The sequence below is a fragment of the Ictidomys tridecemlineatus genome, chromosome 1, assembly GCF_052094955.1.
Source record: "Ictidomys tridecemlineatus isolate mIctTri1 chromosome 1, mIctTri1.hap1, whole genome shotgun sequence".
NCBI classification, from domain to species: domain Eukaryota; kingdom Metazoa; phylum Chordata; class Mammalia; order Rodentia; family Sciuridae; genus Ictidomys; species Ictidomys tridecemlineatus.
Genome location: NC_135477.1, coordinates 82,637,083 through 82,657,001, shown reverse-complemented (window position 1 = coordinate 82,657,001; position 19,919 = coordinate 82,637,083). Strand labels below are relative to the sequence as shown.

General features: G+C 35.4%; 1 protein-coding gene across 1 annotated transcript in view; it reads left to right on the top strand.

Annotated features, from left to right (window-relative positions):
* The window catches only part of Iqgap2 (IQ motif containing GTPase activating protein 2), a 289,643-nt gene extending 275,744 nt beyond the window's left edge, over nt 1-13,899 (top strand). The window contains exons 31-36 of the mRNA XM_005328940.5: nt 1,734-1,821; nt 2,885-3,097; nt 5,111-5,271; nt 7,448-7,585; nt 8,653-8,761; nt 12,974-13,899. Of these exons, the coding sequence (XP_005328997.2) occupies nt 1,734-1,821; nt 2,885-3,097; nt 5,111-5,271; nt 7,448-7,585; nt 8,653-8,761; nt 12,974-13,087 (823 nt within the window). The 3' untranslated portion in view covers nt 13,088-13,899. The remainder of the gene's footprint in view (nt 1-1,733; nt 1,822-2,884; nt 3,098-5,110; nt 5,272-7,447; nt 7,586-8,652; nt 8,762-12,973) is intronic.
* Nucleotides 13,900-19,919: the final 6,020 nt, after the last annotated feature.

Below are 19,919 nucleotides of genomic sequence, written 5' to 3'. Positions count from 1 at the left end.
AGTAGTTCTAGAAAATTATTTCAAATAGGCTATAGTCACAGTTAACATTTTTTAAATCATCCAAAGTTTTATTTTTAACTAAATCTTTCTGTTTAATTTATTTCTGATGAGGTGGGAGGTGGAAGTGGAGGAAAGGAAACACGGCCTCCTAAGCTGCAGCCACCTAGGAGCTGTGCCGTGTCTCATGTGGCTATAATTAGTTGTGTGCCCACCTTTGACTCTCAGTGGAGTTTTGAGCTGTGCATTCCCAGACAGCCTGAAAATCCCCAGCAGCGAAGGGTCATGGGGGCAGAGGAAATGGTTCTCCAGAGGCAGGGGAGAAGGGAGGAAAGGCAGCTGCATTGTGATGGCTCTTCTCATGAAGACTTGCTGTAAATAGGAAATGAGAAAAACCGTGTTTACAGATGACTTATTAGATCTTATCTCATTTTCAAAACTCTTATTTTAAGGAGTCTTTTGGGAACAGTTTCCCGTATGCTTCAAAATGTGAACATTTTATTTTCGTTTCCAGTTTTCATGCTATGTGAACGTTTCCTGCTCTTATTAAGGAAGAATTCTATTTTTTTGACAGAACTAAAATTAAGTACAAGTACAATAAAAGCAAACTTTATCCCTGACCTATTTATAGTTTAAGGCAACTTCTGTTTATGTTTCCTTCCTTCCTTCTTTTGGAAGGGAGGTTATTTCCAATAATATTGTTGTTCATCATGAGCCAACTTGACCATTTACCTGTTCTGTAAAAATATTTTGATTATATAGATAGATAGATAGATAGAAAAAGATTTTTTTAAAAATATTTTGACATAATTACATAACCTGATCCTTAATTAGAAGGGGATGGCTGATTGCTATAAAGAATATGTACTCGGGGCTGGGGATGTGGCTCAAGCGGTAGCGCGCTCGCCTAGCATGTGTGCGGCCTGGGTTCGATCCTCAGCAGCACCACATACCAACAAAGATGTTGTGTCTGCCGAGAACTAAGAAAAAATAAATAAATGTTAAAATTCTCTCTCTCTCTCTCTGTCCCCCCCCTCACTCTCTCTTTAAAAAAAAAAAAAAGAATATGTACAGAAGAATACATGGTTTTAGAACCCGAAGGGATTTTCTAGCTCTGAACTTCCATAGAGTAGCTCTCCTCTCCTCTTCTCTTCCACCTAAAAACAAGAACCCAAACTAATTTTGCTAGTTCATCAGCATCCTCCTAGCTGCTATCAAAGTTTCTACCAGCCACATAGAACTTCTGCTCCCAGCAGTCTTCAAACAGTTTCATAACTTTTTCATAGCAGAAAAGTAGCTGTTGTCTTCTAAGGTTTTATGGTATATTAATGGGCTCAGAAGTTTAAATGCTGCTAAAGTTAGGAAAGGAAACTAGCACTTCTTAAACTATCCTTCTGTAGTAGGAAGTCATACAGGCAGCACTTGTCCCTGCTAGTCATCAAAAGGTGTTCTCTGTCGAAAAAGAGGAAAAAATACTTAGATAAGGAATCTTTTGCATATCTGTTAATCCTTTAGCATCAAGCATATAAGACCTAGACTTTGATTAATAAGCATTCACAAACTTTGGGGAGCCTTAAAATAGAACTTGTGAATTTCTAAAAGAATGTTTTGTTTTAAGGAATTATCTTTGAAGCTTCATTTTTGTGTACATGTTTGTGCATTTATGTGGAAGCAGCAGATTTTTGTGCATCAGGACTGCTGTCTGAAAGTCTGTCTCTTCTTTTTCTCTTTTTAAGGACCAAAATGCTAGTAATTGATGTGATCCGGAACCAGCCAGGGAACACATTGACTGAAATCTTAGAGACACCAGCAACTGAACAGCAGGTACTTTGCATTTAAGTATAAATAATAAATATAATCCACAAGAGTTGAATTTAATAGATCTTCATGCCAAATGTTTACTGTTACCTGGGAGAAACTGTCTGACATGGCCTGGAAATAAGGAATTGTATCTGTTATCTGAGCTCAACCATATTGTAAAACCCATGTGGAATATTAATGATAATCAAATAGAAAGTGTAAGTGTAGCATCAAATTCATGCTGAATGTAATTTTATCCTACACTAGGAAGATAGTTCTGGTAAACTTCCTGTTTCCACAATGTTCACCTGTGTGTCCTGTGTTTAACATTACTGTGTCTTGCTGATAATAATCATATCCACAGAATTCATCTACTGGGTCACTCAGTTACCTTGTACAATGAAATGGGAGGATCACCAGTCTCTTTTTATTACTGTTTTATTGAAAAAACTAGATAGTGTTCATTCATGTCCTCATTTATTCAGGAATTTATTGTATGCTATAGAATATCTTTATTCCCTTTGGTTTAAAGTAACCCTATAGACGTTTCAGTGCTTGCAGCTAAAGAGTGATTCTGTTATCAGAATGAAACTTTCTTACTGCCTTGCTGTTGGCTTGGCTTAAGGATCTCCATAAAATATGAATGGTACATGAGAGTTTAGTTGGCTCTATACTTTCAGGGTTCTCTAGCCACATTTTAATAGATAATCTAGTTTTAATTTTCTCAACTGGATTATATAATTACTTCTATCCAGGGCATTACAAAATATCACTATCATGAAGTCATCTACCAAAAATATCCATTAAAACATGTTCATTACTTAAGTGATTTGTCACCTTGGCAATAAAGTAGCTTGGAATTTTGCTCAAATTAGGCCTGACATCACTACTGTTTTTTTTTTTTTTTTTAAAGAATAATTCCTTCCAAGGTCCTACTTCAAAACCATAAAGAACATGTCCTGGTGCTAGTCTTTGGGCTTGGTTTGAGGACTGCTCTCATTTTAACATAAATTTGCCTTGTCTAGCTACTAAATCTGTGAAGTTAGGAAATTAGAGAAAAATTGACCTCTTGATATTCCCTCTTCAGGAAATAGATCATAACAAAGACATGGTGAGCCGGGCAATTATAGACTCCAGGACTCCAGAAGAAATGAAGCATAACCAATCAATGATTGAAGATGCACAGCTGCCTCTTGAGCAGAAGAAGAGGAAAATCCAGAGAAATCTTCGAACTTTGGAGCAGAATGCACTTGTGTCATCCAAAAATAAATACCAAGACATCCTCAATGAGATTGCCAAGGTTTTTAGAAACAGTATTCTTCCTTTTTCATTTAGCTGACATTTAATAATCATTAGTCACATGCTGGACACCCTGTGAAATGACATGAGAGCTTCATGGTTGCATATCCATGACTCCTACTTTCCTCAATATTACTGATTTTTTACAACTTCAGAGCAGTTGATGACTGTTAGTGGGAGAATAGCCACAACTTCTCTAAGCTAGGAGAGTTGAAACAAACCAGGAATAAATGCTCAGGAGATAAAACAGACAAATTAGGTCAATATCTTTAAGTAATACCTATATATATTTTTTTTCAATGACATTTTTAGGAGAACTTGCTTTTGAGTTGTTAGTTATCATATCAATATATTACTCCCAACTGTTTTTAGAAGCTGCCATCAAGATGGTTACTCTGTCCCTGAGCATATCTTTTCAAGCAGTTTAGCTTAGATGCAACTCAGACTTAAAAGTTTGTTTTTGTTTTCTCAGCTCACATTTTTACACATGAGAAACTTCCTGAGAAAAAGATCTCAACTTAGTGCAAGGAAACATCACAGGAAGTACTGAGGTCTGCTTGTCAAGGATAAAGAAGTATATACTGAAAAAAAAAAAAAAAAGTATATACTGGGGCAAAAAGTACATTTCTTTCCTTTTATTCAAACATGCAAATTAATATGGGTCTAGAAGTTAAAGGCAGTTAAAAATGATCATTTTTAAAAAATAGCTTTTTTACCTCCTGGAAGGAAAATGCACACAAAGTTCTTCTTTAGTGGAAAATTATGGTCACTTGTAGCAGTAAGCTTATTCCTCCTAGACTGAGTGACCAAAGAGAAGTAGCATTTCTTTCTATAGCTTTAAGATGGAAAGTATTTCTCTGCTACATGTTTCCAAATATGCAGTAGAGAAATCAGTGCTTTTACTTCAAAAGAAAAACACTGTCATGAAGACATCTACCAAAATATGCTATTTAGTGAAGAATTTTTATTTGAGAATGGAAGGTATCTGAATTCCTAGGGGAATGCATTTTAATTTGGTTCAGAAAAGGAAAATAATATTAAATGAATAAAACATCTTCAGAATTTGCCAGTTAGAATTGTAAAAACAATTTAAAAACCTTTATATCTACTTAAATCTATAAGTTTAAATTTAGCACAAATTATAAGCAACTTTACTCAACTTTATGTTCTAGGAATTCTATTTAAATCCAAGTGCAGTCATTTGTCAGTATTTTTAGAGGGTTGCTTCTAGGACTTCTCACTGATAACCAAAATCTTCAGATGCTTATGTTCCTTACACAAAATGTCATGATTATTTATAATAGCTAATACAATGTAAATGATATGTAATATGAGTTATATTGTACTCTTTAGGGAATAATAACAAGAAAAATATGTATACATGTTCAGTACAGGCACAATTTTTTTTGTTATTGTTGTTTTTCCCCTAAATATTTTTTATCTGTCTTGGATTGAATTCATATATTTGAAACTCACAGATATGCAGGGCTGACTATAAAAGTTATCAATGTTGAATCTTCTCAATCAGTTTTGAGGGCCAAGGGGTTGTTTTTTTCAAAGCTTAAGAAGTATTTGCCAGATGAAAAAGTTTTTTTTTTTTTTTACTTATTACTAAAATGAATTCAACAATTAAATGAGAAGTATTTCAGTTGAAAATAGTCCTCAAAGAAGAAAATTCAAAATAGTCTGAAGGAATCACAACTCCTACTAAGATTTTCTTTCTGCCTCTTTTAAAACATTGGTTTGCCTTAAAAGAATTGTGTGATTATTTCTTCTTTTGTTTTTCTATCATGAGAAAGAGAGACCTTGGCAAGTCTCTTAGAGTAAAATATGGACACTTTCTAGTTTTGAGGGATGAGAATGCTCTGTTGTTTAGACAATAATAAAACAAGGTGCGTGAGATAAACAAGTTAACAGTTGCAAAGAGTGACTTCTTGTTCTTGTCCAAACTGACGATCTCATAAAGCAAATTTGTGCTTCAACATACTATTATAGCCTGTATCTGTCATTTTAGGATATTCTAAATCAAAGAATCTATCGTAAGCTACGAAAAGCTGAGTTGGCAAAACTTCAGCAGACCCTGAATGCGCTCAATCAGAAGGCAGCATTTTATGAAGAGCAAATTAATTATTATGACACCTACATAAAGACTTGTTTAGACAACTTGAAAAGGAAGTAAGTTAAAATCATGTCATATTCATTTGTAATGTCATGATTTATGTGGAGAAACTACAATCCTGATAGCTTGGGTTGGGTGGCAAACTTAATCTATTTTATATCCAAAATGTGAAGTATCAATTTCATTTTTGGCTTCTATGACCTAAGAAATCAGGAATGAATTCAGCTTTTTAATTCTCTATCAGCATTGGAATTAAAGCAGCTAACCCTGTTGTTTTTTAAGCAAATGGCATTATCATCTGGGGAAGAACTTTCATTATTCTCTTTGTCTTTTGTGGTCAAAGATGCTTTTAAAACACTATTATAAAATATATAGCAGAGAAGGGAGGCTGAGATTGTGGCTCAGAGGAAGAGTGCTTGCCTAGCACATGCAAGGTGCTGGGTTCGATCCTCAGCGCCACATAAAAATAAATAAGATAAAGGTATTGTGTCCAACTGCAACATATATATATATCCAAGAATGGTGGTGCATACCTATAATCCCAAATACTCAGAAGACTGAGGCAGGAAAATGACAAGCTCAAGGCCAACCTGGGCAACTTAAACCTTGTCTCAAAACAAAATACAAAGGGCTGGAGATGTATCTTGGTAGTACAGTACAGCTGGATTCAATCCCTAGTACTGTAAAAATAAATGAATAAATGCACACATACACATAAGTATTCTAAAAACAACTACTCTTGTATATATTCGTATTTGTGTGTGTGTATGTGTGTGTGTGTGTGTGTGTGTGTACATTATATTGTTTTTGGAATATTCATTATAAACAAGATTTTATATATGTGATAATATTAGATAATGCCAAGTATTTGCTAATCGCACAAAGCAGCATAATGATTGAAAATTGCTTAGAGGTTTTAAAAAATCAATATTGACACAATGGGAAACTTTGGCACCTCTCTGTTATCCATTAGCATACCTATTATAGATTTTTATGCATTATATAGCCACTTTTAGTGAATTATTCTTTGCTCATAATTATCATCACTAGTCTAGGTCAATGCTAATCAAATTTTAAGTACCCATTTAAATATGTAATGCAATATCTTCATAAAGCCCTAGTCATCAAATTAGCAGTAGCAAATGATACAGTATGGAAAAAATCAGTTATGTTAATCATAAAAGATTTAATGAAAGGAAATAACCAATGTAAACCTCTTTATTTGGGGCCTACTACTTCTCAATTGTAATTAATTTGCTTGTGGATTGTATTATATACATATATATATATATATATATATATATATATAATGTACATTTTTTTACCTATCTAGGAAGAAGTTGGTCAAGCTAATTTTCAATAGAAATGACATTGTTAGCAGTTTGCTTCTCATAGCTATTATGGTTACTTTAAGGTGTTTTCCACAAGCTCTGTAGTCAAATCATCTGGACATCAGTTCTGATTCTCTCTTACATTGTATGATCTTTTTTTTTTATTTAAAAAAAAACAAAACCTTTATTTCACTTATTTATTTTTTGTGATGCTGAGGAACGAACCCAGGGTTTCACATGTGTGAGGCGAGTGCTCTACCGCTGAGCCACAACCCCAGCCCACATTGTATGATCTTGAACCCAGACCAGTGAACTTCTGTGAGCCTCAAGTTTCCTATTTTAAGATGGTTCCAGGAGTACCAGCCTCAGGTATTGCTATGAGAGCAAAATAAAATAATATATGGCAAGGGAACTTATTAATTTGAAAGCCCTGTGGAAGTGTTAATTTTGTAAATGCTAGGTGATATTTATAAAGCAGTTAGAATAGAACCAGCCACAGAGTATCTATTAAATAGATTGAAGCCTTCTAGTAATACCTTCACTTAAGAATGCACAGTTCATGCTATTGCACCAAAGCTGCTTATAAAATGACTTAAAATAGACAGTTAACTCCATGTGACAACATAGGGTATAAATTTCATTAAAAATATTAATCTGTAACATAAACTTGAGTCCCTTGGGAAAAACCCCTTTCTGCAAACAGTTCAGTGTTGAGGTTTTACTGCATGGGGAAAATTGTTACCTACTGTAACGACATGAAAAGGTCATTGTAGTAGGTAACAATATAATAGGAACATTAAGCACAATGTGTGCTAGGTGTGAGCAATGGTGTCACTCTGGGCATGACTATTGTACTACCAGAAACATCAAGACAACAGGTGGTCTGTTCTTATTTTGTCAGAAATAGTCGGAGATCAATTAAACTGGATGGAAAAGGAGAACCCAAAGGGATGAAGAGAGCAAAGCCAGTGAGATACACTGCAGCAAAGCTGCACGAGAAAGGTGTCCTGCTAGGGATAGATGACCTTCAGACAAACCAGTAAGTATGGCCTGGCATCTGCATGGTACATGCATGCCATCCACCCACACAGTATCTGACTTAACATTTCTTTGGCTTCCTTGGCCTTTAAGAAAGTGTCATTGTTGGTCTCTCAAGGCTGACCCTTGGTTATAGTTTATGGGAAGAACACTCATATTATTGTCATTAATCTTCCCTCAGGCCTTTAGTGTCTAGTGCTGTTGGTGGGTGATATGAAGTACAGATGGAAAGGTTGTGTTTCCTGTGGCTTGTCCAATGCATTTAGATTTGCAAGCTTCCCTGAATCCTCCAAAAGAACTGAGTCATAGCAATGAACATGAAAGGCTGTCTTTTGGTCTTGATAGATGAGTTGTCTATAATTGTGAAACAGGGCCTTTCTAATTTCAAAGCCATGGACTGTGTAAAATTCTGGGTCAGAGCTACTTCCAACAGTGTGCTGAGAGTGTATGCACTCCAGGTGGAGAAGACAAACTCTCCTCCTCCACAGTCCACAGCAGGTACCAAGTGACTCTTTTTTTTTTTGGAAGATTCATGGGCCCAGTGCCCCATCTCTCCCTCAACCTTTGTTTCAAGGGAAGTCAGACTCACTGGCATTTATCATGTCTCTAATTTCCACCTCCCCTAAAGGCCTTGCTTCTAGTCTGTTAATCCCAGGAAATCTTTTGACTACACAAACAGACAAGATGCTTCCTCTTTTGAAGTTTCTACAAAAATTGCCATTGAAATACTGATGGCTGCTCTGAAAACAGAAGAGTTCAATATATAATTCTTGTGTTCTGTGACTCATATATTTTCAACTATACTTTCTTCCTCAGAATCAAGGACCATTTCTTCCATCTCTTTTGTAATAAAGCAACTATTTCAGTCTCTGTGAGCCAAAGATTTCAACAGCAGACATTAAATCTAGTCTTTGGTGTACAGAGTAGGTAAAGACGATGTGAAAATTTTGGCGACAGGATTTTCACAACAGACCATTCACTAAGTGTTAACTAGGATTCCATTTGTTTGTTTCATCTTTAAGGGTATATTTGTAATTCCATATGTGTAAATGTTCCTTTCTTCACTAGGTTTAAGAATGTTATATTCGATATCTTAGCTACGGAAGATGTGGGCATATTTGATGTCAGATCAAAGTTCCTTGGTGTTGAAATGGAAAAAGTGCAGCTCAATATTCAGGTGAGATTTCTGCAAATTGGGGGTTGACTTTTATATGAAGGACATCATAGCTCCGCAGCTAGCACTTTCATGACAATAATGAAGTTTACAGATGACCAGTGCAAGCCTCATTTGTCAGTTTTCATTTTTTTAAGTGTGATTGATTTTTAAAAGCTGGGCTTTTTCAAATTATTAAAACTTTTTTTAATATATTTTTTTAGTTGTCAATGTACCTTTATTTTATTTATTTATATGTGGTGCTGAGAATCAAACCCAGTGCCTCACACATGCTAGGCAAGTGTTCTACCACAGAGCCACAACCCCAGCTCCAAATTTATTGAAATTTAAAATGCTTTTATTTGGTAAATTTGTAGAAGTTGGATTTTCTAAGCCATCTCTCTAATTTTGGGCTTAGACAAAAAATATATTTATAATGTAAAATAATTCAGAATATTAAATAAAGACCAAAACATTTTCTTTTGTTGGAAACATGGATTTCTAAGACTGTATACCCAAGATTGGAAATTAACTGATCCCATTTTTCCTTCTTTTCTTTCTCTTTCCTAGAATAGTTTTTTCATCCATTTCTTAAAATTATTTTTATTTGTTTACTTATTTTTAAACAGTGCTAAGGATCGAACCCAGTGCCTCACACACATTAGGCAAGCACTCTGACACTGAGCTACAGCCCCAGCCCCTACATCTACTTCTTAAATGTATTTATTAAATGTTTTGAATCATAGAAATGAAAGACATTATCCAGAGCACAAACCTATAGATAGAAAAACATTGTTCTCAAAATGAATTATCAGTTTTCTCATTAAAAGACACAAACACACCAAATTTACTTGAAAAAGAAAACTGGTGGGGGGCGGGGGACACAAGATCAGTTTAAAGAAATTGGGTTTTTCTTTTTGATATAACACTTTTTAAAATAATTTTTATTCATCTGAACCTCAAGATACCTGTAAAATGGTTTCCAGGTCCTCTGCATAGATCTGTGTGAGTCATCACTGAGCCCATGCGAGTGATGTCAGTTGGCTTCACTGCCTACTTGGCTTATGGCTCAGTGCCCTGAAATTACCTCCTCCTCATGGGAGCATGTGCCAGAGCTCTTCTTTTCTGTCTAGCAGGCCTTGTGAGTTGAAAAAGAAAAATGGGAGCTAAATGGGTTTGATAAGGATATTGAGATAAGGGAGTGAAACAGTTGAGCAAGAAAAATGAAAGATTATGTGTAATTATGTAAAATATATGTTAGTAAATAGTATTGTTTTTCTAACTTATTTTAAGTGTCTCTAAATGTATTCATTTAGCAATTCAGTTAATGAGAGTCTTCAGTAACTTTATGTAACAAATAAGGAAGAAAAAAACAATGTGCCTGTGATACACCTTGGTCTTTAGAAATAGCAAAGACACATGTGGTTCCTAGGAAGAAAATGACCCAAGGCCAATCAGTATCAACTGGACAGATGAATCGTAGGTGACAAGGAGACACTTTCTGTTGTACTTAGAGAGACCTCAGGAATTCCTGGGACTTACTCTGTATTGGTATAAAAACCAAGCTTTATTTGCTTCTTTATTAAGGATTCAGTATACAATAGAACTAGCTACTCACACCATTCCTTTATACACATAATTAATTGTAAAATGTTACTCCTTCGCTAGAGGCAAGTGATCAATGTGTCCCCAGATGTTTTTACTAACATACAATTGGAACTAGCTACATAATTTCCAGGGGTCAGTGAAAAAATAAAGATACAGGTTCCTTGTCTAAAATATGCAAGATTTTAGGATGACAGCAACAGAGCATGAAATGAGCATGGAACCCTGTACAACTGTAAAGATCACATGGTTATGAAACCAGCCCAGCACATAAGTACTGTAAAAGTGAAGTCAGGCTTCTATTTACATATGTAGCTTTCAGATAATCACATGAATGTGTAAATTAGCAAAGAAAAACTTGGTGGCTGAGTCTTAGACTGTGAACTGGAGAGAAGTTTCTGAATTTCTAAGGCAGGGCCCTTCTAACATTACAACTCTTTGCTTCTAGGTCATCTTCAATCCAGTCTCCCTTTAATCCCCCCCCCAAAAAAAACAAAAAAACAAACAAAACAAAACAAAAAAAAAAAACATAGGACATAATGATATCCTGTAACTGTGGGCCATATACACAAGAGGAGACTGTGACTTCAATGGCAGATGTACTGCTTACTTAAATTCAGTGTCTATCAGGAGCTTCAGGGTAGAAATTCCTCCTCTCCCAGATGAAAAACAGAGGGCTTTTTATGGAAAAGGCAAGTGGGATCCAAGCTCTTCTCCACTGCCTCTCTCACAAGATTTTGGTTAATCTCAATGAGACAGAGTTAATAAAGGGTTTGCAGATGTGCTAGTCCACTGCCTACTAGCACATCAATGATGTTGGCGTGGCCGTTCTCAATGCCCATACAAGACAGAACTTTTATGAGTCTGTTGATGTTGCAGAATACTGCAATAGCAAATGGTAGGATCAACACTAAAAGTTTTGCCATGTTTTCTCTGCTTCTGACTTTGGGGTCCCAGCTAATTCCCCCAACATACACCCTTCCTTCTCAACCTAATCAAGTTGGCTCAATACTTTTCCAAGAGAATTTGATTAACAGATATCACATTACCCAGAGGGAAACTGAGCATCGTCTACACCCTAATGGATAAAAGCATTCTTGTTAAAAGGACTTTAGTTGCTGTGGCATTTCAGTCCCAGAAGTATATCTAAATGACGTAGGGATGTAATTGAGTATAGTTGGAGGTAATTGAGGAAGTGGAGGAGGAAACTGGCAATAGCCAAAGTTCCTTCAAAGATGGTTCCAACCTCTGCAGATGGTCTTGCATAATAGAGTCCCCAGGCATTATTAAGAATAAAAAACAATTCCAGAACTAAGAGCAAGAAATTAAGACCTAGGTATTTGTCCAAGGCAGTCAGAAATATCTTCTATTTGTGAAAAGCCTACTTGTCCTATGTTATTGGGCAATGTTACCACTTAGTCTCATACATGGCTGATAAGATCCAGATGTTTGTTTTTTTATTTTTATTTTTTAAATTTTCATTAGGTATATATGACAGCAGAATGCATTTTGATTTATTGTACCCAATTGCAGCACAACTTTTCATTTCTCTGTACACAGTGTAACATTATACCATATGTGCAGTCATACATGTACCTAGGGTAATATGTCCATCACACTCCACCATCTTTCCTGCTTCTATGCCCCCTATCCTCTCCTCCCTCCCCTTTGCCCAATCAAAGTTCCTCCATTTTTCCCATCAGATAGAACATTCGGCCTTTGGTTTTTTGGGATTGGCTTACTTTGCTTAGCATGATATTCTCCAATTTCATCCATTTCCCTGCAAATGTCATGATCTTATTATTTTTATTGCTGAGTAATATCCCATTGTATATAAATGCCACATTTTTTTATCCATCCACTGAAGGACATCTAGGTTGGCTCCACAGTTTAGCTACTGTGAATTGTGCTGCTATAAACATTGATGTGCTGTGTCCCTGTAATATGCTGTTTTTAGGTCCTTTGGGTATAATTTGAGATGAGGTATAGCTGGGTCAAATGGCAGTTCTATTCCCAGTTTTCCAAGGAATCTCCACACTGCTTTCCAATTTGCAGTCTCACCAGCAGTGTATAAGTGTACCTTTTTCTCTGCATCCTAGCCAGCACTTGTTGTTTGTCTTCATAATCGCTGCCATCTCTTATTGTGTCCATCTATAACTAAAAAAAAAAAAAAAAAATATTTTAAAGGCTAGAAATATAGCTCAGTGGTACAACATGGTTACATTCAATCCCTAGTACTGAAAAAAAATTGAAATTATGACTATATATCTGATGTTAACATAATAATAATTTTCTCAAAGAGTCCTTGTATTTTAAAAACCTGTTTTCTTTCATCAGTAATTCTAAAAATGTGGTATCTTGACCATTATTATCACCATCACTTGACAACTTATTAAAATGCAGATTTGTAGACCTTACCTCAGAGCTACAAACCCAGGAAATCCTGAGGAAGGGATCCAGAAATCTAAGTTTTAGTTAGCCTATGTTTTTAACCAGGTAATTCTGATGCATGCTCAAGTTTAGGTCATTATATCAGTTGAGTTTTATATTTGTTACCAAATACTTCTAATATATTTTTAAAATGTGCAGAATGTCAAAATTAAGGTTTAATGATATTCCTCCCAATTCCAGGACTTACTTCAGATGCAATATGAAGGTGTGGCTGTGATGAAAATGTTTGATAAGGTTAAAGTGAATGTAAATCTTCTCATCTACCTGCTCAACAAGAAATTCTATGGGAAGTGAAGTGCCTGCAGAGATTTCATGGATTCTGTATCACCTGGATTGAGATGAATTTGTTTAATATTTTTGTTTTTAAACATGATTGAAATCCCTGCTTATAAACATGTGATTTAAAAAAAAAAAAGACCAAAACTGTTCTGAAGAATGTACCCACGTGCCTTTTTGATAATTTGATACTACAGTAAAATTATACACAAAATGAATTAATGTAAACATATACATGTGGTATAGGTACTCTGATTTAAAACTCTGGACAGCCTGTGATTTGTTTTAAAGTAGGAGGGGAAGCTTAGCTAACTAGGGACAAATGTGTAAGCCTATTTTCCTATGAAAAATTTTAAAAGTCCCACTTTAATAATGTAATTCTTCATGGATTGTTTTTTTATCTATGGATAAATGGTAATCTAATTAATTTGTAATGAATTATTTAGACACATAGTTCTAAGACCCATCTTCTGGGAATTAGCAGTTTTGAGGAATTTTTGTGCAATTCAAAATGAAGTTTTTATAAGTAATTGAAAGTGACAATACAATAACACTTTCTGTATAAAAGTATATATTTTATGTGATTTATTCCTACTAAATGAAAGTGCACTACTGCCTCATGTAAAGATTCTAATAGGAAGAGTCTTTAAGTGACTAAGGAACAACATGAATACCAATCATAGGCCCCCACCTCTACCCCTCACAATTTATTTGAATATTTCAATTGTGCCTCTCAATTTTTTTGTAATGCTATAAAATCAATATCTAGATGGGTTTTAAATGTATTCTTTGAAAATTGCTTAATGTAAAATAAATGTTACTTAATTACATTAATGGGGCTTTTAAGTTTTCTTAAAATATCCAAATCATTTAGTGGGTTGAAGATTCTTGGTGGGGCTTTATCAGGAAAAGAATTGATAAACATAAAGTTATTACTAATTAGGAAATAAAATAAGCTGCTGTAAGAGGGATATACAAAAACTCTTGTTTCTGAAATAAGGTAGAAGTTTATTCTTCTCAAGTTCAACAGTTCAAAGGCAAATGAGCAGGTTCATAAAGTAATCCACAAATCCAGGTTGACCAGTTGGCTCTGTACTTTCCACTGATTCCCAACCAGCAGAAATGGGGGAATGAAGTCCATGGCAAATCATTTTAAATTACATGAGTCACTTCTGCTCATTCTCTTTACCAAAATCTAGTCACATAGTCACAGTTAGCTAAATATAGTCCCTACCTTAGTCTGTATTGTGTTGCTCTAACAAAACACCTGAGGCTGAATACTTTATAAAGAAAAGATGTTGGCAAAGCATAGTGTACATGACTATAATCCCAGCAACTCCAGAAGCTGAGACAGGAGGATCACAAGTATGAGGTCAACCTCAACAATTTAGTGAGGCTCTACACAACTTAGCAAGAGTGCCTCAAAATAAAAAAATAAAAAGGGCTGGGGATGTAGTTCAGTGGTAAAACACCCATAGGTTCAATCCCCTGTACTGAGGAAAAAAAAAAAAATTAGCTCAGAGTTCTGGAAGTCCTAAAAGCATGCCACTGGCACTTACATCTGTTTGACTTCTTGGAAGATCCTCATGATAGATGGTATTAAATGCAGAAGAGACAAAGTACCAGAGGTAAACTTGCTTTATGAAAACTCACTCTGCAGTAACTAATCCAGTCCCAAGAAACCACTCCCTTGAGACCAAATCCAATCTTGAGAGACCTAACAGTTTTTCTCAAAAGAGATTAACCTGTAGTCAGACCTAAATTTATAAAGATTGTTGGAGACAAAGTTTGGGCCACTCTTAGGAGGACTGAACCATCCCCAAGTCAGGAGACATTTTTTCCTTTGTAACTCTGAGCTTCTCAGGGCTCCTGACCAGCTTCTTTCCTAGGAACTCATAGTTTCTTACCCAGTGTTTGGGAGGCAGGGTGAATATATATTCATACATTTATATACATATTTATAAACATATGTATATAATCATGTCTCTGAGCAATTAGAACTACAACGAATTTTTGCAATGCCGACTCCTACATTTTGATGTATGTTTGATTACATTTCCACTATTATAAAGTGTTCTTTGATCTGGGAGGTTGAGAGGCTCCATGCTTTTAGCCTCCACCATGGCACCTGGAACTTTGAAAGGGCAAAAAGGCCAGAAGCAGCACTCTAGCTACTTTCCGTAAATATGCTCTAGTGACTTTCAAAAGGGGGAAGACCTGTCTATTCTGAAAGTGACCAAAAAAGAGACCAACTGGTGTGATCATGATCATTGGCATTAAAAGGACAGAATTAGAGTGAGTATTGCTGGTGTGTGTTGTGGTTGGATACTAATTAGAGATGTCATTCATGATGTGATTTTTAGGACTTTGACTGTGGTTAAGTACAGATTGTGGTACTCCTCAAATATTACAAGCGGCAAACCACAGAACTCTGGTGAGAGTTGTCTGTATTTTGAAAGACCTTGTAAGCATGGAATGGTCTCACTGCTGGTTAGCTTTTCAAAACTAATGCTTCATGTTACTGAAATCCAGACTTGGTAACAGGTTAAAACAGGATCCTCTGAGCTCCTGAGGATAGACATGGTGTTTCAATTCCTCTGTATGTCCAGAGCCCTGCGGTGTCACATAAACTCAATGACATGAGTTCGACAATGGGGTGTAAAGGAGACAAAGTCCCCCATCTCACTGCCCCTTCAGAGTCCAGAACCACAGTAGACTGGCACTTCTATGAAAGAGGCTCTTACTATCTACTTCTAACAGTGAAAATCCTCTCAATCTCCAAATAAAATGACCATACAGATTTACTAGATTGCCTCCTGATGTTTTCCTTAGAGCATCAAATTTCGTAGCTAAAATATATTAGAAGAGAAATCCAAAAGGATAACCAAGAGATATCGAGTTTACCTGATTTAGGTAGAATTAAAGTTTTGGTTTTTTTTTTTTTTCCTAAAAGACACTGAATTTGGCCTTTCCTTAGCACTCTGAACCCAAAGGATGATCATTTATTTACTCTGTGTTATAATTGATGGAAGTACATTTGCTGATCCATTATGAGAGATTAACTTCTAAATTCAAAATACTAATACAGGTTTGTGAAAACAAAAGACAGAAACAGGACTCCTACTGGTTAGCTTTTAATTTGAGTACAACCTCCTGTTTGCTTAAAAAAATAAATATGGAGGTCTTTACCAAGAATTGGAGTATCTCACACCTAATTGGAGTATTCCATGCTTTTTTTGTATATGGGCTCTAGTATCACCACCATTTTCTTCCAAAAAAGGAAATAACTAGGCAAGTTCTTAGAATATATTGTTGTCTTTGGAGAACTTTAAAGGTGTGGTAACCAGAATACCTAAAGCAGGTAGGTCATCTAATGGTTTAAAAGAAATGGCTTTCGTATCATTTTGGGATTAAAACTTTCACCACATTGATGCCACATTTGTTTTTAAACAATTCTAAATACTATAAACATGGGAGAATGCCTAATTACTCATATATTTAGTGCCAGGTGAACTAAAAACAGAAAATTAAAACCAAGAACTAATATCAAGTGCTTCCTATATGAATGATGCTACAAAGTTCCACATCTGGGAAATTATTTATCAACTCTGCTCAGGTAGGTTTTCAACATGTTTATCATCTCTAATTAGATAAAATTTCCACTCTGGGCAGCCTACATAAATTCACTCTAAAACTGACAAAGGGGTTTTGGCACTGTAGACATGGAACAAAAGAAGTAGAGGGACTGATACCTTTCTCCAAAGTGAGCACACACACATTATGCGAACTTTATATAAAGTCTGAGGAAAAATAGAGAAAAGAAAAAACATCACCAACAGATCATAATACCAAATTAGAATTCAATCCAAAGAGCCAGCCAAAATTGTCCAGTGATTTATGAGTTGAATATTTAATGACATTGACAAAATGTTTCATCTCAAATTCCATATAATAACACATCAAAATTTGCAAAATGTAGCTAAAGTATTTGAGAGAGAGGAGGTACAGATTAACAAACTAAGCAATCAGTTCAAACTTAAGACTAAATAATATACCTAAAGAAAGGAGAGGGAAAGAATTTAAAAAACTATGTGAAAGTTCAGGAGGCTGAGGCAGGAGGATCATTAATTAGTTCAAAGCCAGCCTCAGCAAAAGCTAAGCACTAAGCACCTCAGTGAGACCCTGTCTCTAAATAAAATACAAAATAGAGCTGGGGATGTGCCTCAGTTGTCACGTGGCCCTGAGTTCAATCCCTGGTACCAAAACAAAACAAAAAAATAAACAAAACCAATGTGAAAATAAATGACACTGAAAATAAACAAAACAAAAAGATGAGCATTGAGGGGCTGGGGTTGTGGCTCAGAGGTAGAATGCCTGCTTAGCATGTGCAAGGTGCTGGGTTCAATCCTCAGCACCACATAAAAATAAATAAAGGTATTTAAAAAAAAGATGAGCATTGAAAAACTAGTCACTTCCAATCTCTTGCCAGATAAATCAAGGGAAAAAATAAGTATTTAGAAATAAATATGGGAGCAAAACTACAGATAAAATAGTTTTAGAAGGACAAAATGTAGTATATGCATGCATGGGAATAATATAAATCTTTAAAAGAATTATATATGTATGAACAAGTACATATAGAAAAATACAATTGAAGAATTACTAAGAGCATGTTGTAAATATTATAGATATCCAAACATCTAAAAATGCTAAGCAATAATATTTTTATAAACATAAATGTACTAAAATTACAAAAATATTGATGAAAAAAATTATTCTTTTGGTTAGGAAAGAGAATGACATTAGAGAAATGTACAAAAATGGCTTAAAGAGTAACATGTATATGTATGCATGTGTTATTGACAGGTTATAGGCCCATGGGTATTTTAGTAGGTGCTAAACTTTTCTATGCTTGAAATATTGTGTAGTATAAAGAAAGTAACAGCCTGTAATCCCAGCAGCTCTGGAGGCTGAGGCAGGAGGACCATGAGTTAAAGGCCAGCCTCAGCAAAAGTGAGGCACTAAGCAACTCAGTGAGACCCTGTCTTTAAATAAAATACAAAATAGGGCTGGGGATATGGCTCAGTGATCGAGTGCTCCTAAGTTCAATCCCCTATATCCCCCCGCCCCGCAAAAAAGACAAAAACAAACTACAGTCAGCCCTTCAAGAATTCCACATTCTCGAGTTCAATCAGCTGAGAATATGGGGAAAAAATATTGTATCTGTACTGAATATGCAGAGATACTTTTTCCTGTCATTGTTCTTCAAAAAACACAATATATAAGCCATTAACATAGCATTCATATTACCTTACTTATAATCAATCTAGAGACCATTTAAAGTATATTGAAGGTTTTGTGTAGCTTATATGCAAATCTATGCCATTTCATATAAAGAACTTGAGAATCCTCAGATTTTGGTATCCTTGGAGGTTCTGGAGCCAATCCCCTTTGAATACCGAGGATGACTAGGTGGAATCTTGTGCAGTTCTTTTTCAGCAATATGTTCCTCCTACCCCTAACATCATCATCATCACCTGGGAAGTTGTAAGTAATGAAAATTCTCAGTCCACATCTCTCAGATCTACTCAATCAGAATTTCTGAAAATGGGGTCCAGCACTGTGATAAAACAAGTCTTACAGGTGATTCTGACCCATGTTGAAGTGTTATGGTGGTTTTGGTGTTGGTGGCAGTGGTGATGGTACTGGTGATTAACTATACTACTGAACTAACATCCCTAGCCTTTTTTTATTTTTTATTTTGAGATGGGAGTCTTGCTGGAAATGGGGCCCAGCACTGTGATTGAACAAGTCTTTCAGGTGATTCTGATCCATGCTGAAGTTTTATGGTGTTTTTTTGTTGTTGTTGTTGGTAGTGGTGGTGGTGATGATGGTGGTAGTAGTACTGGGGATTAATTCTACTACTGAACTAATATCCCTAGACTTTTTTGAGAAGGGGTTTTGCTAAGGCTGACTTGCAATCCTCCTATCTCAGTCTCCCAAGTAGCTAGGATTATAGACATGCAAAATCACACCAGATTCCATTGCTAAAGTTTGAGCGCCACTGTCTTAGAATAATGTTTCAGGAAATTTTGGTCTGGGAACATGTAGATCTCACCATCTCCTAGGAGTACTTGTCAAAAATGTAGAATATAATATCATAGATCTGGGATGGGATCCAGAAATCTATACCTATGCATGCTAACATTACAACCATTGTTTTTGAAACTAGGTTCAACTTTTGGTGTCTGTTCTACAAGCAATTCACAATCTTTTCTCACAAAAGTTAAGAAAGAAATACCTCATTCTGTTCCACTCTCCCTTGTTCATTGTATGTCAGTCCCACTATAGGGACACTTTAATCTAGTTAATACACACAATTTATGCATTTCATTGTTTCAGGAGCTCTCTTTTTGTCACTAGTGGTACATTTTGATCTTATATTAAACTTTCAAAGCATCCTTTTAAGCTTCACAGCTTTGTAAATGGTTGAAAACATTTTCTAACAATGAATTAAATGAAAATTTTTAAATGTAGTCATAGTATTATTCTGCTCTTTTAAGGATTGACAAAAAATTAATAATAATCGTGGAGACTATGAGAGGAGAAGTGAAAGATAAGTCCCCCTCTTTCTCCATAGTTTCCCTTTCTATAGTTCCATTTACCCACAGCCATCCCATGTCTGAAAATATTAAATGGAAAATTCTAGAAATAAACATTTTATAAATTTTAATGCTATTCTGAGTACAGTGATGAAATTCATTCCATTCCACCTGAGGTTGTGTGAGTCATCCCTTTGCCCAATATATCCACACCTTATACACTATGCACCTGTTAGTTACTTGGGAGC